The following is a 23,649-nucleotide window of genomic DNA, read 5'->3' as shown; positions in this document are numbered from 1 at the left end:
TGTTTGACACATGTATGGAGTATTAAATATAGACTAAAAATAATTAATTGCACAGATTACGAATAATTTACAAGACGAATTTTTGAAGCCTAAGTAGTCCATGATTTGACAATGTAGTGTTACAGTAAATATGTGCTGATGATAGATTAATTAGACTTAATAAATTCGTCTCGTAGATTACTGAGGACTTCTATAATTTATTTTATTATTACTATCAAACATTAACATATGACATTCTTACGTATCAACCGATGCGACGTTCCTAAACTTTACTTCTGAACGTAAACAAACCAGAAATGAGAACGAGCTTCTGAGCTGTGACTTGTGACCGTGAGAAAAGGATCACGAGGGGATGAAAACTTGACCGAAACTTCTGAAGGAGGAGAAACGAATCTGTGCCAGTGGTCTGGTGTACCCATTGCTGGTCGTCTGATCGTTTCCAACACGTTCACGGCAAGGTGCACGGTGTACCATTCGCCAGTAAACATTGCAAGGACAACCAATTGCCGCTTGCGCGCGGTGGAGGCTGGACATTGAACAGTGCGTGGGGATAGGGTCTAGTTTAGTTCAAAAAATTTTGGCAAAATAGGCACTATAGTATTTTCGTTGTTATTTGGCAAATAGTGTCCAATCATAATCTAATTAGGCTTAAAAGATTCGTCTCGTGGATTTTGTCTAAACTGTATAATTAGTTTTATTTTTTATTTATATTTAATGCTTCATGCATGCGTCTAAAGATTCGATGTGACGGGGAATATGAAAAATTTTACAAAATATTTTGCAAACTAAACTGGACCTAGGATGGATCAGGCCGGTGGCACTCTGCTCGAGAATAGTGGCCGGCGTTACTATTTCAGCCGGCCAGGGCCACCAACCGCGCGCCTCACGTGGCCCGCGCGTCCGTGAAGCCGTGAACCGTCGCCGTTTAATCCGCAAGACAGAGGGCGGGGCCACAGACGAAATGACCAAAATATCATCACTGCATTCTCCTCTCCAAGCAACTTTGCAAGGGTAAATTAGTGAAATCCGATGAGCCCTAATGGCAGCGAGGGCAGGCCACACGGACCAATCATGCCCGTCCAAATGTACATCCTTTCCGGCCGCACGATCGCTTGGATTGACGGCCACGAATGCATCCTACGAGAAGCTTCCCTTTCTCCTAGCAATCCTCCGCCCTCTCGGTCGTCGCGATATAAACCCCCGGGGAGCGTGGCGGCCATTTGCCCCCAGCATCTCTTGTGAATTGTGATCCTCCCTCTGCCGCGTCGTATCCCATCGCATTCTGCGATTCGAAGCTCTCTGCTCGCAGCCATGGCGAAGAACTACCCGACCGTGAGCGCCGAGTACAGCGAGGCCGTCGAGAAGGCCAGGCAAAAGCTCCGCGCCCTCATCGCCGAGAAGAGCTGCGCCCCCCTCATGCTCCGCCTCGCGTAAGCCTCCATCCACCTACCTCCCGTCGCCCCTGCGCGAGCATTTCTAGATCTCTGTTGGGGAACTTTTCTGGTCGTCTGATCTAGGGATCTCGTTTGATCGCGCAGGTGGCACTCCGCGGGGACGTTCGACGTGTCGACGAGGACCGGCGGTCCCTTCGGCACGATGAAGAACCCGGCGGAGCTGGCGCACGGCGCCAACGCGGGGCTGGACATCGCGGTGCGGCTGCTGGAGCCCATCAAGGAGGAGTTCCCCATCCTCTCTTACGCCGATTTCTACCAGGTCGGTCCCCGATCTCGCATCGATCTGGTTGGATGATTCGATCTGCCCCAATGGATCCGCGTTTTGACAGCGTACCTTTCTCTCTCTGCTCCTTTTGCAGCTTGCGGGAGTTGTGGCCGTGGAGGTCACCGGTGGGCCTCAGATCCCCTTCCACCCCGGTAGGGAGGTCAGATTTTTCATCCATTTTTTGCTGTCTTTGGGGTTTAGCCAGGGTTTAAGCTCTTGTTTCGAAATCTCCGAGGAGATGGGTGCGATCTCGTTTAGCCAGGGTTCCACCCCGGTAGCCATGATTTTTCAAAAATTCATCGAAAATAAATAAAAAAAAGAAATTCAAAACCATGGGCACTGTAGCAAACCTAACATCGTTGTAGCAAACCCGCTGTTACTGTAGCAAACCGCCGCTGAGAACCGCCTCAGGGGTAAAATAGACTGTTTTAAATAGTTTAGGGGTAAAACAGACGGTTTCATAGCTGAGGGGGTGAAGTAGACCAAGTATGATAGGTGGGGGGTTAAAGTAGACTTTTTCCTCTGTTTCGTAGATACTTTTACAAACCATTTATTCCTGGCATGCTGCAGGTAACCTTTATTTTGAGATTTGTGTCCACGCATCTTTCTGCTCTGTGGGTTCATTGTTTCGGCTTGACGTGGCCACTAGTTTAGGTTACTGTAGTGTTCGTCAATGTGCTGTAAAAATAATTTAGCGGTTACTGTAGTGTTCGTCAAATATATGAGACATCTTTCAGTATGTGTACAGTATAGTTCATGATTGTTTTGTACCCATTCATTCCTTGTCTCTTGTAGACGTGATAGGAGTCATATTAGTAACTATAATGCTTGGTTCCGACTTTTTCGTATGTTGAGTATGGATGTCACTAGTAACTTATCAAAATTTATGTTTAGAAGCTGTTTCTGACATCAGTGGTTCTTTTGTGCTGGTTTGCAATTGGAGAATGTCCATATAGCCTTCCTTTTGCAAAGTACTGTTGAAATGCTGGACTTAGATGGGAAAAATAATCGGTCGTTCTGTCCTTTTGTATTGGTGTTCTCCATCCAACTTTTTATTGCTTTGAATGATGATATATACTTATTTCACACTACCTGTTGGATTCTTGTCATCCTGCGCATATATTGTGTTGAGTAGGTGGGTCATGTGATGGGGTATGATAGTGTTGCCAAACCAGTTTGCTCGTATCCTGTTATACATATATGTGTTGGGCAATGCAATACCATATCATAGGTCTTTGTCTCTTTATTGTGGAGGTCCACTTGTGTTCTTGGATGCACTTAATTTTCATTCCGTCTAGATAGTTCTGGTTGCTTTATCCTGATGGTGATGTGCATTATGCAGATTATGCACACATATGGTCCCTGTTGATAAGTTGTCAAATTATACACATAGTCCATAAACTTTCTGCAAGGTGTCCAAAGCTGATACTATTTTCCCTTGATTTGTCATTACAATGTGTTGGGTGACAATTAGTTAACATTTGGTGATAAAATTGTTCGCTTCCCTTTTCTCTTGTATTTCTTATAACTATAGAGATAGGCATGACCGGCTGATAGTATTATTTGTTCCATGCCTTTTTTGTCATCAGTGTTTGTCACTGTAAGAACTTGAGTATTTACATCTTTCCTTGTCTTTTTCAGGACAAGCCTCAGCCCCCACCGGAGGGCCGCCTTCCTGATGCCACTAAGGGTAGATATCTAATCTTCACTATGATTGTCATGAATGCTGAATTGATTGGCTATACTCACCATGTGTCCTTCAAGGCTTTGATGTCTCTTTTATTGACACACATGGAACGACTCTTATTCCTTGCTCGCTGCCTTTTTTAATCAGGTTCTGACCACCTGAGGCAAGTGTTTGGCAAGCAGATGGGTTTGAGCGATCAGGACATTGTTGCCCTCTCTGGTGGCCACACCTTGGTTTGTTACTGGCCACTCTTGTTTCCTTCAGGAATGTAATATGTATGCTTGCACTGATTTAGTTTTCTTTGAGGTTTTCTTAGGGAAGGTGCCACAAAGAGCGGTCTGGTTTCGAGGGGGCCTGGACTACAAACCCTTTGGTCTTTGACAACTCTTACTTCAAGTGAGTCCTTGTCTTGTTTATTTACTATTGACTATTGAAAAGCAACTGCATTCAGTTAAGAAATATTTAGAATCTGTTTACCTTTGTTATGTCATTCCTGGGCAGCTGAATGCTATACTAGAAATTAATAGCTATCCCATACCTCCTGAACTATTTCCGTAGGGAACTTCTGAGTGGTGACAAGGAGGGCCTTCTTCAGCTCCCAAGTGACAAAGCCCTGCTGAGCGACCCTGCCTTCCGCCCTCTTGTGGAGAAATATGCTGCGGTATGCCCTCCATCATTGTTACTAAGGAGATCTGTAGGGAGACCAGTACTGATTATTGTGTGCCTTGTAGGATGAGAAGGCATTCTTTGAAGACTACAAAGAGGCCCACCTCAAGCTCTCCGAACTGGGGTGAGTAACCACTGTTTGCACAATTTGTACTTGGTCAGTGGAACAAATCTGATCGTTTACTCTTCTGGAATGCAGGTTTGCTGATGCTTAAGTGGCCCCTATCCAGGAGTGATACAAACTGCTGCCTGCATGGAATCGTGCGATCTTTTGCATCTGGAGTCAGTGTGAACCTGCAGATTATCAAGTGTCTTCTCTGTAATAAATTTGTCGCTATTGAGCCCTTAGGCTGTTCATGGAACTTTGTCTATGGTTGAATGGGGACCCTTTGTCCGATAGCCTAGACTCTGATGCTGTATGCAACTGAAACTGGTAGATCTATGATCTTATGGCTGCAGTATTTTCTTGTTACGTCGCTTTGGTTTCCGTTGGTTCGGTTCACAGGTTGTGGTTTAAAATGCTGTGCTTGCGCTGCGTGTTCTGATCCTTTGTGGTTGTGTGTGTAGGGCGAACAATTTAAGTCCGATCTGTACGCGAGTTATATTTTCCATATTTCTCTGGGCGGCTAGTACGCTTGCTTTGCTTAACGATCAGAGTTTTTATTTTAGCATCACAGAGCTTTCATAAATCATTGACCTCCCGACAACCAATCTAGGATATAGTCAAGCGAAAAAAAAAATGAGAGCGCTCTATCGCTGACATCATGCTTGCACAGCAATGGGCTACCGAGTTGGCATCCATACACACTCACTCAACTCGAAAATCAACAAAACTCATGTCTAACTCTGTCGCTAGCTCCAATCAACCTCCGGGAATACTTGATCATAGCTATTCTCTGCCGCTAGCTCCGACCCTTCTTTCACGCCATGGCCTCGATCGTCACGTCGCCATACCACCGTGCCGCCGCCGATTGCACCCGCCTCAAATGATCGCGGATGACCACTCCAGCGCTACCAGTGCATGTGTTCGAAACAAAAGCTGCGTCGGTATTGACCTTAAACCAACCTTCTTCCGGCCGCTTCCATTGCATCACGCGTCTCGGCTTTGCCGGCTGGGTAGGCACCTTCAGCGAGGCCAGCTCCTTCAACAATCAGAGTTGTGTAGTCGATCTTTGCCTCTGCGATCAAAGTTGTGTAGTCGGGGGCACAGGTCGCGTGTCGGCGGAGCTGGGGTTGGCGCATTATCGGGTGCGTTTGGCAAAGCAGGATCCGTTCTGCCTCATCGAATCGGCGAATCGATCGAAACGCTGCCGAATGCATTTGTGGCGCACGGTTTTCATGCGTGAAACGTTTCTCGATTTCTGCTTGTAGGCTGGAAACGCCCTGATGCTGGTTTTGCAGTGATTCTGGTTTTCAATTCCTTAAATTTCCTACCTACTCGAGGTGTTTATTCTCTTTTGGCTGATAAGCCATGACTGAGAGTACTGTTGGCTGATTTGTTGTGAGAGAAAAATATTATTCGTTGGCTGAAAAAGTATAACTTATAAGCCAAGCGAATCAGGCGATAAACGCATCTTCCCAGCAAAGGCGATGCTCACGGACAGCAGCTCCTCCAAGATGCTAATGACATCGGCAAGTAGAAGTAATATTTTTTGTGGCCCAACAGTACATAAATAGATTAATTAGTACACTGGTTTTTCTCCATGTTCAAGAAAAAACATCACGTGTCAAGAGCACACTGGTCCATTCACTACATTCTTCTCTTCCGATGACCTGAATCTAGCCAACTAGTAAAACGAATTTTAGCAAATAAATAATTCTATATCTTCTAAGAAACGTTTCTATAGAGACGTTTCTCTCAGAGTCTAGAATCTAGATCCCTACCCGATGATCCCTAAGAATTTGTTTATGTATGAGATTTAGAATTTAGTTAGTTTAGATTTTTCGTCTTTTCTCGGTGTACTGCACATCATGTTGTAATAGAGTGTCGCATGCTGACATGCTGTGAAGGACCAGGTGACCTGTGATTCAGCATGTTGGTAAGCTGTAAATCTGTAACAGAGTGGCGAACGCTGTGAAGAACATGGTGGCCAGTGATTCAACTGACCCATTAAAGTTGATGGAATTTATATTCCAGTGATTCTTCTAACTCATTAAGTTTGTGGAATTTATATCCTGTTCCAACCAAGGTACTTCCTCCTGTCTCAAATTACAAGACGTCTTGATATTTCTAGATTCATAGCTTTTATTGTGTATCTAGACATAATATATAGGGGGTTTTGTGTTCTTGTCCCTACTTTGATGTGCAATTGTGATTTTGCCCTCATTTTTCTAACTTTGTGATTTTGCCCTTAACTGTAGCAAAGTCAACGCGATTTTGCCCCCGGTCAATGGTAAAAAGAGGGGCAAAATCGCGTTGACCAGGGGCAAAAATGCGTTGACTTTGCTACAGTTAAGTGCAAAATCACAAAAGTTAGAAAAGCGAGGGCAAAATCACAATTACACATCTGTGTAAGGGGCAAGAACACAATTTTCCCTAATATATATCTAGATGCGTAGTAAAAATTATGAATATAAAAAAGTCAAAATGTCTTATAATTTAGAACGGAGAGAGTAATAAATAGTGCGACAATGTCTTCATAATGGATTAATGTCAGCTAAAGTGGACTAAACTCTAATAGTGGAATAAAAAATAGTCAAAATTTAGAGCACATACCAAGGATTAATATCATGTTTGCTTAAATTATGTATAAGATTTTAGTTAATTATTGCATTTAATGACATAACATCAAATCAAAACAATATATGAATGATATCATTAATCATCCCATCACCTTTTTATCATGGTTCAAATAACTATTTTAGGAATTTTATTATCATTGGAATGATTCACATTGTCATTATAACCATCCTCTCCACGTAGTGAATAGCACCCCAACAACAACAATCGCGGGCGCTGAGTTCTAGCATGCTATCTTGGCCCGCTAGCTTGTAGCGGTAGAGGGCTGCTATCTCTATAACGGCTACTGTTGTGGGGCTACCAATGCTATTTAGCTAGAGTTCTGACAAAATTATTTAAACTTCACAATTTAGTTGTGTTTGTTGTCTGGATACTGGCATCATCATAGTTTTACCTATAGGCCAGCTCTAGGCAACCGTCAATTCTTCTGAATATATTATGTATGAGCTACGTTAATGACTGCTCCCTGGGTTGTAAATTGTAAGGTGTTTTAGTTTTGTTTTACATCAAACTTTTTAAGGTTTGATCAAATTTATAAAAAATATCCAAAGTTGTAAAATATCAAACAAAGTCATTAGATTAGATACACCATGAAATATTTTTTTGCATTTATTTGATATTGTATTATTGTAAATTCCTTCCTCTAGCCGTTCCGGTTTGACCATTCCGTTTCCTTTTTCAAACTGCACTTCTTTTCATATAGCATCTCCTTTTTCAAGCTGCACTTATTTTCATATAGCATCACTAATCAAATAGAGAATAACATCCATTTCGAAACATTTATAAGGGACATTAATATTAATATTATTTCCTATAATTTTGTTTAAAGATGGACAAGTGTTTATAACTTAGAATAAATCTATAGGGACTTATAGTTTGGAACTGACGAGTAGTTCTGCCGTATTAGATTACTGCTTGCAAAAGTTAGCTACTACTACAAACAAGACCTGTGCTCTGAATCTGAACAGCTGCATGACTCGGTAAGAAGCTGCTCTAGCTGCTTGGCAGACAAAATTGTGATTCTGTATGCCCGAGAAACATGACCCATAGTCGAAACCTCTTATTCTTGGTACAACTCGTTACAGGAACGCCTGAATCCTGCGGCAACAGAGTACACAGCCTTACAGAGAGGGTGGTGGGCTCGAACATCAACAAACAAACAAATGCAATGTTCAGTCTACCCCAGCTCTTCAATCTTTTTTTTTTAGGAAACTGGAGGGGCCGCAGCCCCGGCTCTTCAATCTTACTTACGCCTATGTACAAACATTGTGCATAAAAGAGGAACCATACGTCTAGATATATATCCAATCTAATATCGGAAATTGGGGTTCATTTCGATGGCCTCGTCGAATATCAGCTGCTTCATTTGGTCTTCTGTTAGAGCCTGCTGCTCGAAGTCGAACGAGAATGGCTCCGTGCAGATGGGCTCGTCGGCGATGTCGTGTAATCGCTCCAGGTACGGGTGCTCCAGTGCCTCTTCAACTGCATGGCAAAACAGATTCGGGTGAGAAATCTGAGAGAATGAAGCAGTCATTCCTGAGCTCTTACAGTCATTGTATAACTATATACTGCTATATAATAGTCGAAAACCAACGAAGGGTAAGAAATAAATAAAAACTCTGCTAATCTATGAAACGTTTAGGGGAAGGGGAGTCTCTGAAGTAAACTCCGCTAGTCAAGACAGCTGCCTGCCAGTAGAGGAAGCCAATATTTAAGATTATCTGTAGCCTTTGTTTTTCCCCATCTTATAAAACATGTTTAGTTTTGTATGTACAATAGCCGTCATCGTCACTTCGGCAAAAGCGATATGGAGGAGGCTACAAAGCCGAGGATGGGTCAAAGCAACAGCCCCCAAAAGAATGCAAAGGTAGGAGGTAGTAACACCAAGATTTTGTATGCATATGGAGAAAGCTCCACAGCGAGTACAACTTTGGTGACCTGGATGCACAATAAGAATTTAGAAATGCAGAAGGAGAAACAAGTAGTTACAGAGAGTGTAATTTTTGTTTTAATAAAGTGTCACGAAGTTAAGCCATGTTTGGATAACGATGGGGATTGGGATAGGGATACGTAGCCATTCATTCTTCCTACATCATTTAATCATAACCATTCATTCATTTCTCTTTCCCTATCCTATCTCCTATGTCCCAATATCCAAATGGCACCTAGGTTTTGTCTCGTGGGAAGTTGGAGCAGGAATTTTGTACGGCTCTCTTTTGTCCCTGAGTTATTTTTTCTATCGATCAGCATCTTAGCTGCATACTATTTTCAAGCGCAGTGCGGTAGTGTTCCGCGGTTGGACACTTGGACGGTAGGCAATAAGCTGACCAACAAAAGTTTCACGCTACGCTATCGCATTCGATGGAACGCTATATGAGTACTGTATATCACTACTATATTTAGTCATAGAATGACAGAAATGATGCCTGGTCTCGATTCCGAATTCAACGAAGAGAACTACCAAATCATCTTATCTTGTTGCAGCGGATCAGTGAGTAAAAGTTTCTACCTGAGACAAAAAAAAAAGATTTTGCATATACTCCTGACCAGACCAGTCCAACACCCGCATGCCATGCCTCTTTTTTAGACCGACGAAGGTGTGGCGCCATACTGGCAGGTCTACTCAACTCCTCTCTGGAAATGTACACTACTACGTACACTGCATCGCGACTGCCCCCACATGCTAGAACTAGTGACTACCGACGTTAATACGATAGTCAACCGTCAACACGGCACGAGGACAGGAAAAGCACACGTGCGGAGTCGAGGATTCAGCAGCCGCACGCACCGGCTGCACATGGTCAAAAGAAATTAAAAACAAGCTGGTAGTTGTAGGCCCTCGGCGAGGCGCCGACGACTGGACTGACCTGTGATCCTCTGCAGCGGGTTGAAGGTGAGCATCCGCTCGATGAGGTCCAGCGCCGCGACGGACTGCACCTTCGGGAACAGGCTCGCTAACGGCCGCCGCGGGAACTGCGGGAGGTGGCGCATGTACTTCCGCGCGTCCTCGTTCCGGATGAACCCGAGCTCATCGTCCGTCGGCGTCCCGATCACCTGCCCGGCCGGCGATGACCAGAAGGCGTCACGCACTTGTTCCTACTAGGAAAGGAACGCAGCCAAAGGAATAGGATGGCGGTACCTCGGTGATGAGGCGCATCTGGTGCATGTGGTCGCGGCCGGGGAAGAGCGGCTGGCGGTTGATGAGCTCCATGAAGATGCAGCCGACGGACCAGACGTCGATGGCGGCGGAGTAGTCGGTGGAGTTGAGCAGCAGCTCGGGGGCGCGGTACCACCGGGTCACCACGTACTCCGTCATCATGTCGCTCTCGGAGGAGGGGCGCGCCAGCCCGAAGTCGCAGATCTTGAGGTCGCAGTTGGCGCTCAGCAGCAGGTTGCTGGGCTTGAGGTCGCGGTGGATCACGTTGGCGGAGTGGATGTACTTGAGCCCGCGAAGGATCTGGTACAGGAAGTACTGCGCCCGGCGAGACGACACGTACCGAGATCATATTAGCCAGTCGTCGGCCGGATCTATCACAGGCGGCAAAGCTGATGGCGACGCCATGTTTCTTCTGCTAATGATCGCTTACCTGGCAGTGCTCCTCCGAGAGCTCCTGGTTGGAGCGGATGATGTGGTGGAGGTCCGTGTCCATGAGCTCCGTGCCGATGTACACGTCGCTGAACGCCTGCGGGATCGGCGGCGGGATCACGTCCCTGATGCCTATGATCTGTTCATCCATGTGTCAGTCAGTCATCCCCAAAACCCAAATGGGAGCAGCAATCGGCGTCAGATTCAGAGCATGCTGTGCTTAAGTGAAACGCCAATTAAACCGGCCATGTGTGCTTGCTTACGTTCTCGTGGTCGAGGTGCCTCAGCAGCTTGATCTCCCGGAGCGTGCGCTTGGCGTCCATGTGGTTGTCGAAGGCGTTGGCGATCTTCTTGATTGCCACCATCTCTCTCGTCTCAAAGTTCATCACCGAGCTGCGCGCGAACCGTACAGTTTTTTTTTTCCTTCAGAATTATAATCAACCACCCGTAATAATTTCCTAAAAATACTTTCCTAAAAGGTGAGGTAGCTAGGGTGTTCATTCGATTCGAGAACTCACCAACCACTGCACTACTAGTAGATAGCTAAATTAACCAAACCGCTAGCTCAACTGCTATACTCTATCTATACAGATTTAAAATAAGAAGAATCTATTGCTGGTCCAAGTCCAATCAATCCATGACCATCATCCATTAAACTACTAGTAGTAATCCTAACACTTGGCAATCATCTTTTTTGCAGTTCGCAAGCAATCAGCCATGGCTCAAGCTCGAACAGAACGTACCAGACGATCCCGTAGGCGCCGCGGCCGATGGGCATGATGGGGGGCTGGTACTTGTGCGTGATCTCGAACAGGTTGCCGAAGATGTTGTACTGCAGGAACCGGCCGCCGTGCGTCACCGTCGGCCGGAACTCGGCGACCGGAGCTCCGTCCATGCCTCCTCCGCTCATCGTCGTCTTCCCCCGGGGAAGAAGCCTTGGCTGGCTGGCTTATTCCCCTCGACGACGGAGAAGAGGAAGACCGGCTCTCACTCCTGACAAGGTCACAGGTGCAAGCAGCAAAGCAAATCCGGCAATTTGACTTTATCTTTCTCCCCTCGCGACCGATTTGTCAAAAGAGGAAGCGCAGGCGAGGGTTTTTATAAAAAGGTGGGGGGCTGCTGAAGCCCAAGCAGGCCTCGCTTCGCTGCCTGGTGCCTGCCGCTAATGCTCAGCACCCGACCGGGCCGGACTCCAGCTGAGGATGGTAACGAGAAGCTTGGTTTTATCGTTTACGTGGCTTATAAGTCAGTTGATGTTATTTTATTGTGAGAAAAAAACATTATATTATGACTAATAAACATAATACGATCAATAAAGGCTGATGGGAGAGCGGGAGCGTGACGCACGGCACGGCCACGGCCCACTGCTCTGCGACGGACGGCGCTGATGGGAGAAGCTGCTCGGATCCGACGGCGGGCAGGGCGTTTAACCGGTCAAACGAGGACGCGCACCAACCCGATCGGATAACCGGCGTGGCACGCGGTTCGGTTGGTTGGGGGCAGGGGCGCTCTGCTGCGACAGTGGGCCACCGTGTCAGGGACTCAGGGGGCTCGGCGCGCGGCGGGCGGGGCGGCAGGGATTGCCGGATGGGCAATTGGCCCACAGCCGCCGACGCGTTGTTTTGCTGGCGCGGGCGCTGGATTGGACGGGGACGGGGAGGGGGAGAGTGGTGTTGGCCGTTGGGCCCGGGCTGGATGATGCGGTCTGCAACCCTGCATGCGTGGCCGGCCGTGCCCGGCGCGGTGGCTGTTGACCGCCCGCGTCGTCGTCCACAATGGCGACGCGTGGAAATGGAATGGGGGGACTCGGAAATCCTGCGTGCCGACTCCCGACCCCCGAGTCCACGCAGCGGGTCGTTGAGCTCGGCCGGGGCTCTGGCTCTGGGGGGTTCCCGGACGGCCGGACCCGTCTCTCGGGCGCCCCGTCATGAGCGATTAGTATGGCTCTTCTTCTTGCGTAGCGCGTGTATGTACGTACGTTGATACGATCGTACGAAGTTGTGGAAATACCAATGAGAAAGCACGGAGATGAAAATAAGAGTGAGGAAGAGAAAGACTAGACTCAGAGAAAACGGGTACAGACACACATGGATTGAAACTTCCTGGAATTAACCATTGTCGTGAGTCGTGACCAGCACCATGATCTTTTCTCACGGAAAAATGGATGTGATCACCGAGACGGCGATGACAGCTATGAGCCTGTTCGCTCGGTCGTAAACGATCGTAAATTTCCAACTAAAATAGTATTTTTTTTTCTTATACCAAACCATCCAATAATAATAATCTACGATCATATCAGCACGAGCCGAACAGGCCGTATGATGTCGTCGTGTGGGAGTGGAGAGCTCGATCGAGTGGTCGGAACAGTTCAGAGAAAGAGTGGAGGTGCCCGTCTCCACGGCACCTACAAAAAAATGGTTTGAAGCGACAGACATGACATATCCACTCTGTCATCCAATGGTGAAAATGGTCGGAAAGGCCGTGCTCTGATTCGTCGAATCCATCTAAGCTGCTACGCGCTTTCAGAAATCAGAATAATTACACACTCAATCATGACGATTAAATTAGATATCAGGATCACATCGATAACATTGATTGGAAATGAACTGCTACTCGCAGCCACCAGTTTCACGATGTGAGCCAAAATGTTGATCGACAAGCTTGATATTCCTTAATTAGTGCCGAACAGGATACGCTTACCGTTAATCAGGAGCCCCTTGCATAAGACAAGGTAGAGGCTTTGGCGGCTCGATGCAGGATTGAACACTTGTTTACTGTACAAGCTGAGGGTGCAAGTGCCATTTTTTTGGGCAGAAAAATAGCCGAATAGATGAGGAACCCCCCAACAACTAACTGATGTGCACTGCTAGCAGTACAGTGTTGCCCGGGCGATTGGAACAAGGGGGGCTTAGAAACCGAGGCCATGATTGCGAAGCCCGAACTTTCTATTATTCTGCCAGGAAGCATCGCCGCGTGATGCGCGAGTTGAGCAAAGTATCTCCGGTTCCTATTATTTTGAAGGTCTCAATCTTTCTGTGTGGGAGAGACAGATTACTGAAGTTTCGGACATCCTATCTATCGTTTCGCATTTTTCTTTTGGCAGGTATCATTCGTTCCATATGATTTCGAAATCAAGACGTGGGGGCGCCAGCCAGTACGATCGACGAGCTGACAAGAGTTGGCGATAGGTGCAGCATTGTTTGCCGTGATGACGACGAGGCCAGCACATGTGATTTTTTTTTTTTTTGGAGCAAAGCCAGCACATGTGAATGGGCTGCAAAGCTAGGACAAGCCTGAATTGCTGTGCTGGGCTAGACTGACTGGCTCGTGTTGAGAACATTCTGGGCTGTAAGCCTAAAGCCTGTAACCATTTTCTTGTGGGCCACATTGATGGACAGCCCACTTCTCCCATGCTCGGTCGGTTGTTACGTACACGTACACGCAGCCGGCAGCCTCCGGTCCGGACCGGATGCTGTCGGCGTGAGAACCCGAGAACGAAAACATCTTCGTCCCGGCAAAGGGTGGAAAAATCTGCACGACTCTGCTCCGCGTCCTCTCGTCTCGTGTGAACTGCGGAGCAGGTGGGGGTGTCATCAAGACTCGCGGCGGCGGCAATGGCGCCCACGGCCTGCCTCCGGATCCCCTTCCTCCCCGTCCGAGCCCGCTCCGCCAACGCCAACGCCACCCCGTTCTTGCCACCCCACCGCCTTTCCCTCAAATGCAGCGCCGCCGACGGTGACAACCCCAACCCTAATTCCATCTCCATCTCTCCCGCATCGCCGCCTGGGTTAACGGTGTCAGACGGCGTCGAGTCTGTGGACGTGAACGGGTTGCGTCGCCCGCCCGCGCCTGTCTCCGCCCCCACCGTCCCCGGCGCCCGCGATCCCCACTGGCTGCCTCGTAAGTCACGCGTTCGCGGCGGCCCTTGCGTTAGCTAATTTCGGATCACCTGGTGCTAATCTGTGCTCTGCGCTTTTTTTTTTCCTGTGTTAAGGGCCACTCACTAGCGCGGACGTCATGGAGGCGGACGGGAAGGGGCTCAAGGTTGCTTACCAGGTAGGTGCTCGACGAAACGCGTCTCACGGGTTGTTGTTTCAGTTTCCTTACGACTGTGCTTGTGTTGTGTGTTTCTGATAATTTTATGGGAATTTGGTTATGGTGTTAAATTCAGGGTTGCGCTGGGGCGTACAGCGAAGCGGCAGCAAAGAAGGCGTACCCGAATTGTGAGACTGTGCCCTGTGAGCACTTTGACACTGCATTTCAGGTAGCAGGGTGTTGCCTGTTGAGCACACCATAGTTACTTTACTTGACTCATGTTGCCATTTTGGAAGGATATCTATTTACAAATGGTTAAATGTTTTGTTTGATGAAATATGTTGAGAAGTACCGACACTGAATTGGACTGGCTCCATATTGCTTTTGTTTGACACACTAATCTGTAGAAATAATCAATCACTAGCACATAATATGCATACAATGTGTTCTGTTAGGAAAAACAAGTTCTAGCCAGTGAATGTTGTTCATGCCGTTTTTTGGGGGGGAGGGGGTGGGGAGGTATTGTTCATACGGATTTAATTTTACTCGCAGAAATGTCAAAATGTCACGCATCTGCTCTTGTGTAGTTGTGTTCTTTGAGAATTGAGATAGATTAGGCTAATTTACTTGTCACGTCAATTTCCTAGAATATTTTTTGACTATAAGGGAAGCACCTCTTTTCGGCTATCGCCTATCGGGTAGCAGGAGGGTAATATTTTTTTTCTCAAAAACACAGGTGAGCTTCGTATGATTGCATTAATAGAAGAGAACAAAATCTTTATTTCTCTTCTAAAACTATTTTTCAGAGAGGTTTATGTTTTTTGTCTTAAAAACACACTTCTCTAGTTAGCGAATCGATGTGACAATTTTTTTTTTCTCATGTTCTTCTTTGACAGGCTGTTGAAAACTGGGTAGCTGATAGGGCAGTACTGCCACTTGAGAATTCATTGGGAGGTAGCATACATCGGAACTATGATCTTTTGCTTCGGCATAGTTTGCACATTGTTGGAGAAGTTCGCCTTGCGGTTCGCCATTGCTTGTTAGCCAATCCTGGCGTGAAGATTGAAAACCTTAAAAGTGCTATGAGTCATCCCCAGGTCCACTGCTTGGTTGATCTGTCTTTACTTCTCTCATTACTGTTTATTTTCATCGGAGGTAATCTTACAACCATATCATTTTTTTAATTGATAGGCTCTTGCGCAATGTGAGCACACATTAACAGGACTAGGAATTGAGCATAGAGAGGCTGTTGATGACACTGCTGGTGCAGCAAAGGTAGACTGAGGTTTTTTGTTCAACTAGAGCATTCACCTTCTAATTCAGATATCTTTTTTTCTTCGCTCTTTTAGCAACTCTTTTTCTTTTGTTATTTTTGGATAGATTGTGACTTCAGTTATCCATTTCGTTAACTCTCTGTTTTTAACCATAGCAATGGCATGACTTTTCTTTCCTAGATTGTTGCAGAACATATGCTCCAGGACACTGGTGCTATTGCTAGTTCATTGGCTGCTAAACTCTATGGATTGGATGTTCTTGCTGAGAATATTCAGGTACAGTGACTTCATGCTAAAATAGTAAAATAGATAAAACGTTCTGTTCTTTGTTCTGAACATTAGCCTGTCAATTTCTTTAGGATGACAAAGATAATGTCACCCGTTTTATGATGCTAGCTCGAGAACCCATCATACCTCGCACTGATAAACCATTTAAGGTACCCATCTTTGTGCAAACTCTTTTCCATTGTCACACCTTGTCCTCATCGTTACTGCAGCTGATCAGTTGTATGATCAAATTTTCAGACAAGCATAGTCTTTTCACTAGAAGAAGGACCTGGACAGCTCTTCAAGGCGCTTGCTGTATTCGCAATGAGGGAAATAAACCTCACAAAGGTCTACCCAACTACTTTGTCTTGTCAGTTTCATGCATTGTGTAGAAATGATTCACTATATTTGCTCTGTTTTTGAATGGATGCGCAGATCGAAAGTCGTCCACACAAAGAAAGGCCTCTTCGAGACTGTTCCTCACTCTTAAAGTTAGATGCTAAACCTGTGGCCTTCTAAGTTATTCAATTTCACTTGCTGCAGTTTTACATTAATATGAGCATTACTTTGCTGTTCAAGTGTTTATATCTTCCTTACCCATTCGATTCTGGATTGCATCAGGAACTTTGATTACCTCTTTTACGTTGACCTTGAAGCATCAATGGCTGATCCAAAGACCCAGAATGCTCTTGGAAATCTGAAGGTGCTCTTTCTTTGTTAGTACAATCTGGTGATTGTAAACTGTGCTCATGTTGCTTTATTTCAGGAGTTTGCAACCTTTTTAAGAGTCCTCGGAAGCTATCCTACAGATGTGAATGAACCTTAGATAGAAAGTACTGCAGATTACATGCTGGTGAGTAATGAATATCAGTGTCTACTTTTGGCGCTTTGTTACTATATGGTATGGTGCAGGAACGAAGAACATTCCTTTTCAGTTTAAATGGGCAAAATGTCATTATATAAGACTACTTAAATGCGGTTGGAGTTAGGCAACTCACTTGAGTGATGTGCTTATTCTGTTATAAAATGTAATGCACAGTTTGATTTGGTGCACCTTCGAAGACATTTGTGGGTGCATATCTTTTCCTGAGTTTGCTTGGGTTGAGTAGAAGTTGAATACTGAACTCCCATACCAAACATTCTTCACATGTTCCTTCCTATCATCCCCACTGACACTAGCAACACAACATCGTTGCACCCCAGTTTCCTTCTCGGTGCCATCGGCGGACTTATGTGCCTCGGTCCATAGCAAAATTTTGGTATAAGGTCAAATTGTTCTAACCAGTTAAAAAAATCCACATTGAAAGCGAGAATTGTTGCACATAGAATTCAATTCTTCTAACCAATAAAAACATTGTTCCACATTGAAAAGAACTGTTCCAGAATCAAATTCTTCTGAACAACTATAAAATTGTTACACATTGAAAAGAAAATTGTTCCAGACTTTCAGTTCAGGTATGAAATCAAATTGTTCTAACCAAAAAAAAAAGTTGTTCCATGTAAAAGATGAATTGTTTTAGGTATTAAATTGGATTGTTCTAATCAACAAAATATCATTCCACGTTAAAAAATGGGTGGTTCTAGGCATAAAACCGAATGTTCTAACCAATGAAGAAGAATCGCATAGAGAAAAAGAATCCAGGAGTCAAGCGGTGGATCTCGAAACCTTGGCAATTGAAGGATGGAGACTCGAGCAATGTGAGGATGAAAAAGGAGCAGGCAGGGCATCATGGGCTGATATTGAGCGAACTGGGCTGACTTGATGGTCCTGGTTGCTGTCGATGGACTACGTGAGCGATAAAAAGAGGATTGTTGTGCAGACGACTTTTAGTTGCCACCGTCAAATTCACATCTTAGAGGACTTGCCATCTTTGCTTTCTTATACATAGTCATTTTGAGTTTACTGAAAGAATCCTATAAAAACTTCTATTAAACTATTAGGAAACTAACTAGAAGAAGTGAATGACTAGTATTTGTAGGATAAAGTACTAGAAAATTATGGATATGGAAAGTTGTATGACATGCTATTAATTTCCCTTCTAAACCAATAGTAGTTAGTACATTATTTATTTATTTTCTCAAGGATCTAATTAGTTCTCAAATGTCTTCTGATCCAGGATTAGCTGGAATGGGCGAAATGGTTAGAGTTGGTTTCCTGAGCAGATTGAAAAGTGAAGGAACTGTATTAAGCTGATGCTAACTTTTACAGAGAAAAAGGATCTACATTAGAGCGGTAGAGAAGGGTGGATTTGAGGCTTACATTGGTTGTTATCTTGGAAGAAAATTTGATGTTTTGCTGGTAATGGTTCTTCTGACTTCCGATGCAACGAGGATACCTGAAATAGCAGTCTAGTCTTCTTCAATATCCTATTATGTGGGAGCTTGAAAACACTTTTAAACTATGGAGACCAAAGTTTTTTTTTTGTTTGATAATAATGGGAGACCAAAGGGTTGAATATTCGGAAATACTTAAATAAGGTTTATATGTTTTCATGTTGGAGTATCTGTGTCATGCAGGTTGTTAAAATACAGTTACAGTGGAATAATGGGACAGTGTCTAAGAACATTTGTCTTTTTTAGGACAGTATAATAAGAACTGATGTTTCCATGTCCATTCGGACGTTCCTCAAAAATCTTATTTGCTGTGTCATGACGCGCTCTATGCATCTGGTGGTGGTCAACGTGGCCAAACCTCGCCAAACTTTCCTTGTGTAGAAGAAAATAATTTGGTGCTCCTCATATTTTTTCTGTTAATGAAACGGAATTTGGTGCTCCTTGATTGCCGTGATTTGTGCCAGGTCAAATTCGGTTGTTCAAGCTGCCGATTTTTCTGTTGATTAAACGGAATTTGGTGCTCTTTGATTGCCGTGATTTGTGCCAGGTCAAATTCGGTTGTTCAAGCTGCCGAGTGGCTGTCTAGCTAACTGCAGCTTAGCGGCTGCTACTTATGTAATGTAACTAGTACTGTAGTAATTATCTAGTGTTGATGCAGAGCGGAGAATATTCCTCCGGAGGCATTTTTCTGGAAGAAACATTCGAGCATACCACATGTGCTCCTCGCTTAGTATATTGTCATGCTCTTGCCCATGATGTACCATGTGCGGTTGATTACCGGTTGGTTATTTTTACAGGAGGTCAAAGAATATGCTCCGTATGTCAGGACTTACCGGTTTCCTAGTGACTGTATTCTAGTGTCGGCCGGTGCCCGCGTGTGACATGTCGTTCAATGACGAGGCATCAGCACAGCACAGCACGGCACCGAATATAAAGGGCGTGATCGGTTGCAGAGCGAGACTTAGCCAGGATGGTCAGGCTGTGCAGGACCGAAGAAGTCGGATTGAGTTCGTGCAGGTGGTCGTGTTTGGTTATCTTGGCTGTTGGTTCAGTACGAGACGGGGTTGTGTTTGGTTGCATGCATGCATTAGTTTTTTTGGGTGTCTGACGCATGGGTCCCTGCATCCTGGGTGAATCAAGTCATCCTGCACCATGAGTGTCGGTGCAGAAAGTGATCAACTAGTAAATATTTATAGTTTTGCTGTACGTTGTGATCGGAGGTGGCCTAGCACTCAATGACACAGGATTTATACTGGTTCGGACAACGTGCCCTACGTCCAGTCGGGGTTGATCGGTGACTTTATTCCTGAGTCCAGGTGCTCGAAGTCTGTAGTGGGGTTACAAACGAGAAGGAGAAAGGAGGAGTGTTCAAGAGGCCCGGTCGGATCCGACCAGAAGGGCCGAGGGCGACCGGAACTCCGCTATGAGCTAGAAGTACAAGCGCGTGCTTGAGAGATTGAGAGTTGTCGATCTAGTGAGTCTGAACTTGAAGAAGTCGACCTTTCCGATCGGAGGGAGCGCATCCCCTTTCATAGATAAAGGGGTGGCTTTACATGTGAGAGGGAGAGAGTACGGATGTTCCTAAGTCTTGTTGTCCACGCCGATGAAGATTGGATAATGGTAGGCGCCCCCAACACTGTTGATGTTGCTGTAGAATATCAGATGCGCACGGGAGGTCAAGCTATCTTCTTCAGAAAGGATAGACGCCAGTACCTGCAAATACTTTTTGATGCCTAGTGGCATGTGAGGAGCCGCGCTATGTTCACCCGGTATGGCAAATCCTAGAACCCATACTGCGATTGATGTCCAGAGACACACGGGGGGCGTACCGTATGGGAGTTTTAGCGGCCCCTACAATACTATAGGGGGAGATGTCGGCGCCTACAATATTGTTTGTGTCAGGGTGGCTGTAGAACACTGTTTCACGCAGGGTATGGTCCCTGGTACAGTGGTTTTGACTTGTGAGCCTTGCCTTGCCTTTCTCCACACGTCTTTTGGTTCCTTTCGAACGGGGGGCCCCGGTCGGATGGCTCCAGTCAGCTCTGAGTGCGCCGGTCGGAGAAGAGCGGTGAGCAGGGTTCCTCCGGGCCCCGGTCGCGGAGTCAAAGTAGGAAGCAACGTTTTGGGCCAGGCCTTCCGATTGGAGAGACCGCTCGGAGGTGGCTGGTGCCCGAAGCGAGTGCTCTGGTCGGAGAGGCGGACCGAAGAAGTTGACGAGCGGGCGCTTGTTCTTTTGGGTAGACCTTTCGGTCGGCGACCGGACTGCCCTTCTGGCCCGTTGTGTTTTAGACTCTTGGGCCGACCCATGAACTACATGTTGTTTTCCTGGGCCGAGCCTAGGCGTGGAAGCCGGTCCCCGAGGGACCCCGGGTTTATGAACCCGATAGGAGCCCCGAGCCCTCGGGCGATTTGAGCCGAATCGTCTGGGGGATTTTTGTCTTGCTAGCGAGTGCGCGTGAGCGCACCTGTAGGTGTAGCCCCTGAGCCCTCGGGTGGTTCAGGCAGAACCGACTGGGGGGTTTTGTCTCAGCGGGCGTGCGTGTTTTTAGTTTTTGCGACGGAATTTTGTTTAACCACGGCGTCGTTGTGCAGCCGAGGCGTTTTTAGGTGCGGGGATTGGATCGAGACAGAATCTACTGATCTTTGGCGTCGGTGTGTGCCATGGTTTTGAAATGGTTAGTTCCGGAGATGGACGAGACGGAGCTCGTGCGGCCTGGGCGGCCGAGGTAGTTACTTCAGTTAGTTTTTATGCGAGTTCAGAGTTGTGGTCCCTGGCTAGGGTTTCTTGGAGTGTAGTCGGTAGTGAAGCCGTTATGCGAGTTTGGAGTCGCGGTCCCAGGCCATAGCCGGATGTCGTAGATCCTGTCGACACGAGTTTGGGGTTGCGGTCCTAGGGTTTTTGTCGGGAGTGAAGCTGTTACGCGAGTTCGGAGTTGCGGTCCCCGGATTCTTTTTGTAGCGCAGTCGAAAGTGAAGCTGTTACGCGAGTTCAGAGTCACGGTCCCAAGCCGTAGCCGGATGTCATAGATCATGTCAACGCGAGTTCGGAGTCGTGGTCCCAAGGTTTTTGGCATTTGAGCCCCCAAGCCTTATTGGGCCTTCGTGGGGGTCGATGTGAGTTATTTTGCGCTACCCCATTCAGTTCCTCACAACCAGAGGGGCTGAGTTTCGTCGCTTGTCTCGATCGCTCAGTCTCGAAGACTAGCTTGGTGAGCTCGCTAACGGGTGTGATCGAGTGGTGGAATCTGGGTCCGTCATTCGTAACGGGGTTAGCATAGCCCTCTTGTGGCATTCCATTACTCCTTTACCTGCAACCCGGCAGATGCCTAGGTTGTTCTGGAGACTGACTCGGGTGGCCTAAAGGCCTCCCCTCGATGGAGATTCTATGGGCTTGGCGAGAGGTTCAGGATCGAACAAGAAGGTTGAGATGGCCCGGTTTGCCAGATCGGGCGAAGGCCGCACGGTGCTCATCTACAGTTTTCTCCCCTAGCTCTGTTGTTTGCTCATGTCGAATGAGGCAACCGCCGCTTCATGGTGCAACACGGAGCATTCTGGTGCATTTCGCTGCACGTGCGATGCTTAGTTCTCGAGACCCTGCGCGGTTCAGGCGTATGAGATGAATGCGCGTATGGATGTATGAATGATTTATAATAAAATAGAGGGGGTTTGATAGTATTTACCTTGACGATTGGAGTGACGGGGCTCGAAGAACCCCAGTCAGAAAAATCCGACTGGGACCTTGACGACCTGAGTGACGGGGTTCAGAGAGCTTCAGTTGGAAATGTCTGACCAGGATCCATGCTCATCGTCCGCGACGGAGTCGGCGTGGCCTACATGGGGCACCCCTTCGCTTCCTTACCTGTCATCCGGTGTATATCCTTACCTGTCATTCGGGTTCTTTTAGGTCTGGCCTAGGGAAGTGGGGAGCCACTCGCGTGCGGTGGTGCTTCGGTCCCTATGCCCGTCGTGAGGTAGTGGTTGATCGTGCGGTAGTGGTGGGCCATGGCTAGGCCACGTCCCTTCTGATTAGGAGCCGTTCTGTCGGGCAAAGCACGTCTCATCGGTCAGGGCACGTCTTATCTGCATTAAATGAAAGAAAGATAAAATCTCGCCCCATCGTTTCGGCTTCCTCGATTGGCGCGTCCCTCTGTAATCGCTGCTCCCTTTTCTTTAAGTAGGAGAGTGGAGAGGGTTTTTGTTTCGTTCTTTTGCCTATTCTTCATCTGCCACCGCCTTCTCTCCTCCTTTTTTTTGCTGTGAGCGTTCCTGAGAGCCATGGAGGTTTTCAGGAAAGAAGGGGAGAGAGCGAGGGATAAGAGAGGAACTCACCGACCTTTTTTCAATCCAGAGCAAAATGTTGGACTGGTGGATGTCCAACATGAGGAAGTTGGTGCTGGAGTCTTTTGTCGCCAAGGGGTTTCTGCCACCGCAGGAGGTGACGCACTAGAGGGTTCCTGGAGGGGAGGAGTTCCCGCAACCTCGTCCCGATGTGGTGGTTTCTTTCCTTACCTTCCATGAGCGCAGATTAGGATACCTCGCACACTAGTTCTTGCGTGGGTTCCTCAATGAGTGGGGTCTGGAGCTACAGCATCTCAATCCGACAGGGGTGCTGCACATCGCTGGCTTCGTCACCGTCTACGAGGCTTTCCTCGGGATGGAGCCGCACGTGGATCTCTTCCGGCTTTTCTTCTCCGAGAGAGCTATGGCGGACTGGAGTTTGGCTGAGATCACACCGGTCGGAGGCTTCGCCCTGCAGAGGAAGCCGCATGTGGGAGGCTCATATCCTGCGTACTCCCCATGTGACTCCAACCGGGGATGGCATGGAGAGTGGTTCTACATTAGGAACCCGTCGGGGGCGCTGTTTCCCGCATTTACCGATGGGAGGCCAGTGAAGCAGAAGAGTTGGTCATGGGGCTATGCCCACACAGAGAGGCACAAGGTGGAGGCCATCGAGGAGGAGCTCCGGAAGCTTGTAAGGGCTGGCCTTGATGGGGTGCGGGTGTTCCACACCCTTTACCGCCACCGGGTTGCGCCGTTGGCGAAGAGGACACACCCGATGTGGACGTACAGCAGCCGGTCGGACCCAGACCACGTGTCATCGGAGGAGCTACCGGGCAACGAGATCTGGAGTCACGTCGCTCGAGTGTTGCAGCTGAGGCCCAGAGAGACGATGGTGGAAAAACCCATACCATTCAATGCCTCGATCGTGCCCACGCTGGTATGCTCCCTTATTTTGTTCATGCTTTTTCTCTGCCACTTTCTTTTTTATTTTGGTTTATTCGTTCCGTAGGGGCTTAGGAGATATAAGTCCAGGCCGCACCTTCCCAAGGGGCCAGCGGGC

General features: G+C 47.1%; 3 protein-coding genes across 3 annotated transcripts; 2 read left to right on the top strand and 1 right to left on the bottom strand.

Moving 5' to 3' along the window:
* Positions 1 to 1,218: 1,218 nt before the first annotated feature.
* On the top strand, positions 1,219 to 4,544 carry LOC136535894 (L-ascorbate peroxidase 1, cytosolic). The gene is made up of 9 exons (XM_066528331.1): positions 1,219 to 1,430; positions 1,539 to 1,713; positions 1,814 to 1,879; positions 3,361 to 3,409; positions 3,554 to 3,639; positions 3,723 to 3,802; positions 3,965 to 4,067; positions 4,138 to 4,196; positions 4,272 to 4,544. The coding sequence occupies exons 1-9, from the start codon at positions 1,312 to 1,314 to the stop codon at positions 4,285 to 4,287; spliced, it is 753 nt and encodes a 250-aa protein (XP_066384428.1). The 5' UTR covers positions 1,219 to 1,311; the 3' UTR covers positions 4,288 to 4,544.
* A 3,295-nt stretch (positions 4,545 to 7,839) lies between these two features.
* On the bottom strand, positions 7,840 to 11,532 carry LOC136535893 (mitogen-activated protein kinase 5-like). The gene is made up of 6 exons (XM_066528330.1): positions 11,142 to 11,532; positions 10,662 to 10,791; positions 10,400 to 10,537; positions 9,952 to 10,284; positions 9,680 to 9,866; positions 7,840 to 8,294 (listed from the first exon to the last, which is right to left on the bottom strand). Exons 1-6 carry the CDS (start codon positions 11,306 to 11,308, stop codon positions 8,122 to 8,124), a joined length of 1,128 nt encoding a protein of 375 aa, XP_066384427.1. The 5' UTR covers positions 11,309 to 11,532; the 3' UTR covers positions 7,840 to 8,121.
* A 2,336-nt stretch (positions 11,533 to 13,868) lies between these two features.
* LOC136535892 (arogenate dehydratase 2-like) lies at positions 13,869 to 18,623 on the top strand. Its single transcript, XM_066528328.1, has 12 exons — positions 13,869 to 14,298; positions 14,393 to 14,454; positions 14,570 to 14,662; positions 15,330 to 15,530; positions 15,625 to 15,708; positions 15,888 to 15,983; positions 16,067 to 16,144; positions 16,233 to 16,322; positions 16,410 to 16,465; positions 16,596 to 16,677; positions 16,741 to 16,827; positions 18,092 to 18,623. The coding sequence occupies exons 1-11, from the start codon at positions 14,013 to 14,015 to the stop codon at positions 16,798 to 16,800; spliced, it is 1,188 nt and encodes a 395-aa protein (XP_066384425.1). The 5' UTR covers positions 13,869 to 14,012; the 3' UTR covers positions 16,801 to 16,827; positions 18,092 to 18,623.
* The last annotated feature ends 5,026 nt before the right edge of the window (positions 18,624 to 23,649 follow it).

The sequence above is a fragment of the Miscanthus floridulus genome, chromosome 2, assembly GCF_019320115.1.
Source record: "Miscanthus floridulus cultivar M001 chromosome 2, ASM1932011v1, whole genome shotgun sequence".
In the NCBI taxonomy this organism is placed as follows: domain Eukaryota; kingdom Viridiplantae; phylum Streptophyta; class Magnoliopsida; order Poales; family Poaceae; genus Miscanthus; species Miscanthus floridulus.
This window is presented reverse-complemented; position numbering and strand designations above follow the sequence as displayed.

Coding starts and splice junctions, on each gene's coding strand:
- LOC136535893 (XM_066528330.1), bottom strand. CDS start 11,308: ATGAGCGGAGGAGGCATGGACGGAGCTCCGGTCGCCGAGTTCCGGCCG. Junction 10,792..11,141: donor GGCGCCTACGGGATCGTCTG/GTACGTTCTGTT, acceptor GTTCGCGCGCAG/CTCGGTGATGAACTTTGAGA. Junction 9,867..9,951: donor AGATGCGCCTCATCACCGAG/GTACCGCCATCC, acceptor CCGGCCGGGCAG/GTGATCGGGACGCCGACGGA.
- LOC136535892 (XM_066528328.1), top strand. CDS start 14,013: ATGGCGCCCACGGCCTGCCTCCGGATCCCCTTCCTCCCCGTCCGAGCC. Junction 14,455..14,569: donor GGCTCAAGGTTGCTTACCAG/GTAGGTGCTCGA, acceptor TGTTAAATTCAG/GGTTGCGCTGGGGCGTACAG. Junction 15,984..16,066: donor TTCTTGCTGAGAATATTCAG/GTACAGTGACTT, acceptor CAATTTCTTTAG/GATGACAAAGATAATGTCAC.
- LOC136535894 (XM_066528331.1), top strand. CDS start 1,312: ATGGCGAAGAACTACCCGACCGTGAGCGCCGAGTACAGCGAGGCCGTC. Junction 3,640..3,722: donor TCTCTGGTGGCCACACCTTG/GTTTGTTACTGG, acceptor AGGTTTTCTTAG/GGAAGGTGCCACAAAGAGCG. Junction 3,803..3,964: donor TTTGACAACTCTTACTTCAA/GTGAGTCCTTGT, acceptor CTATTTCCGTAG/GGAACTTCTGAGTGGTGACA.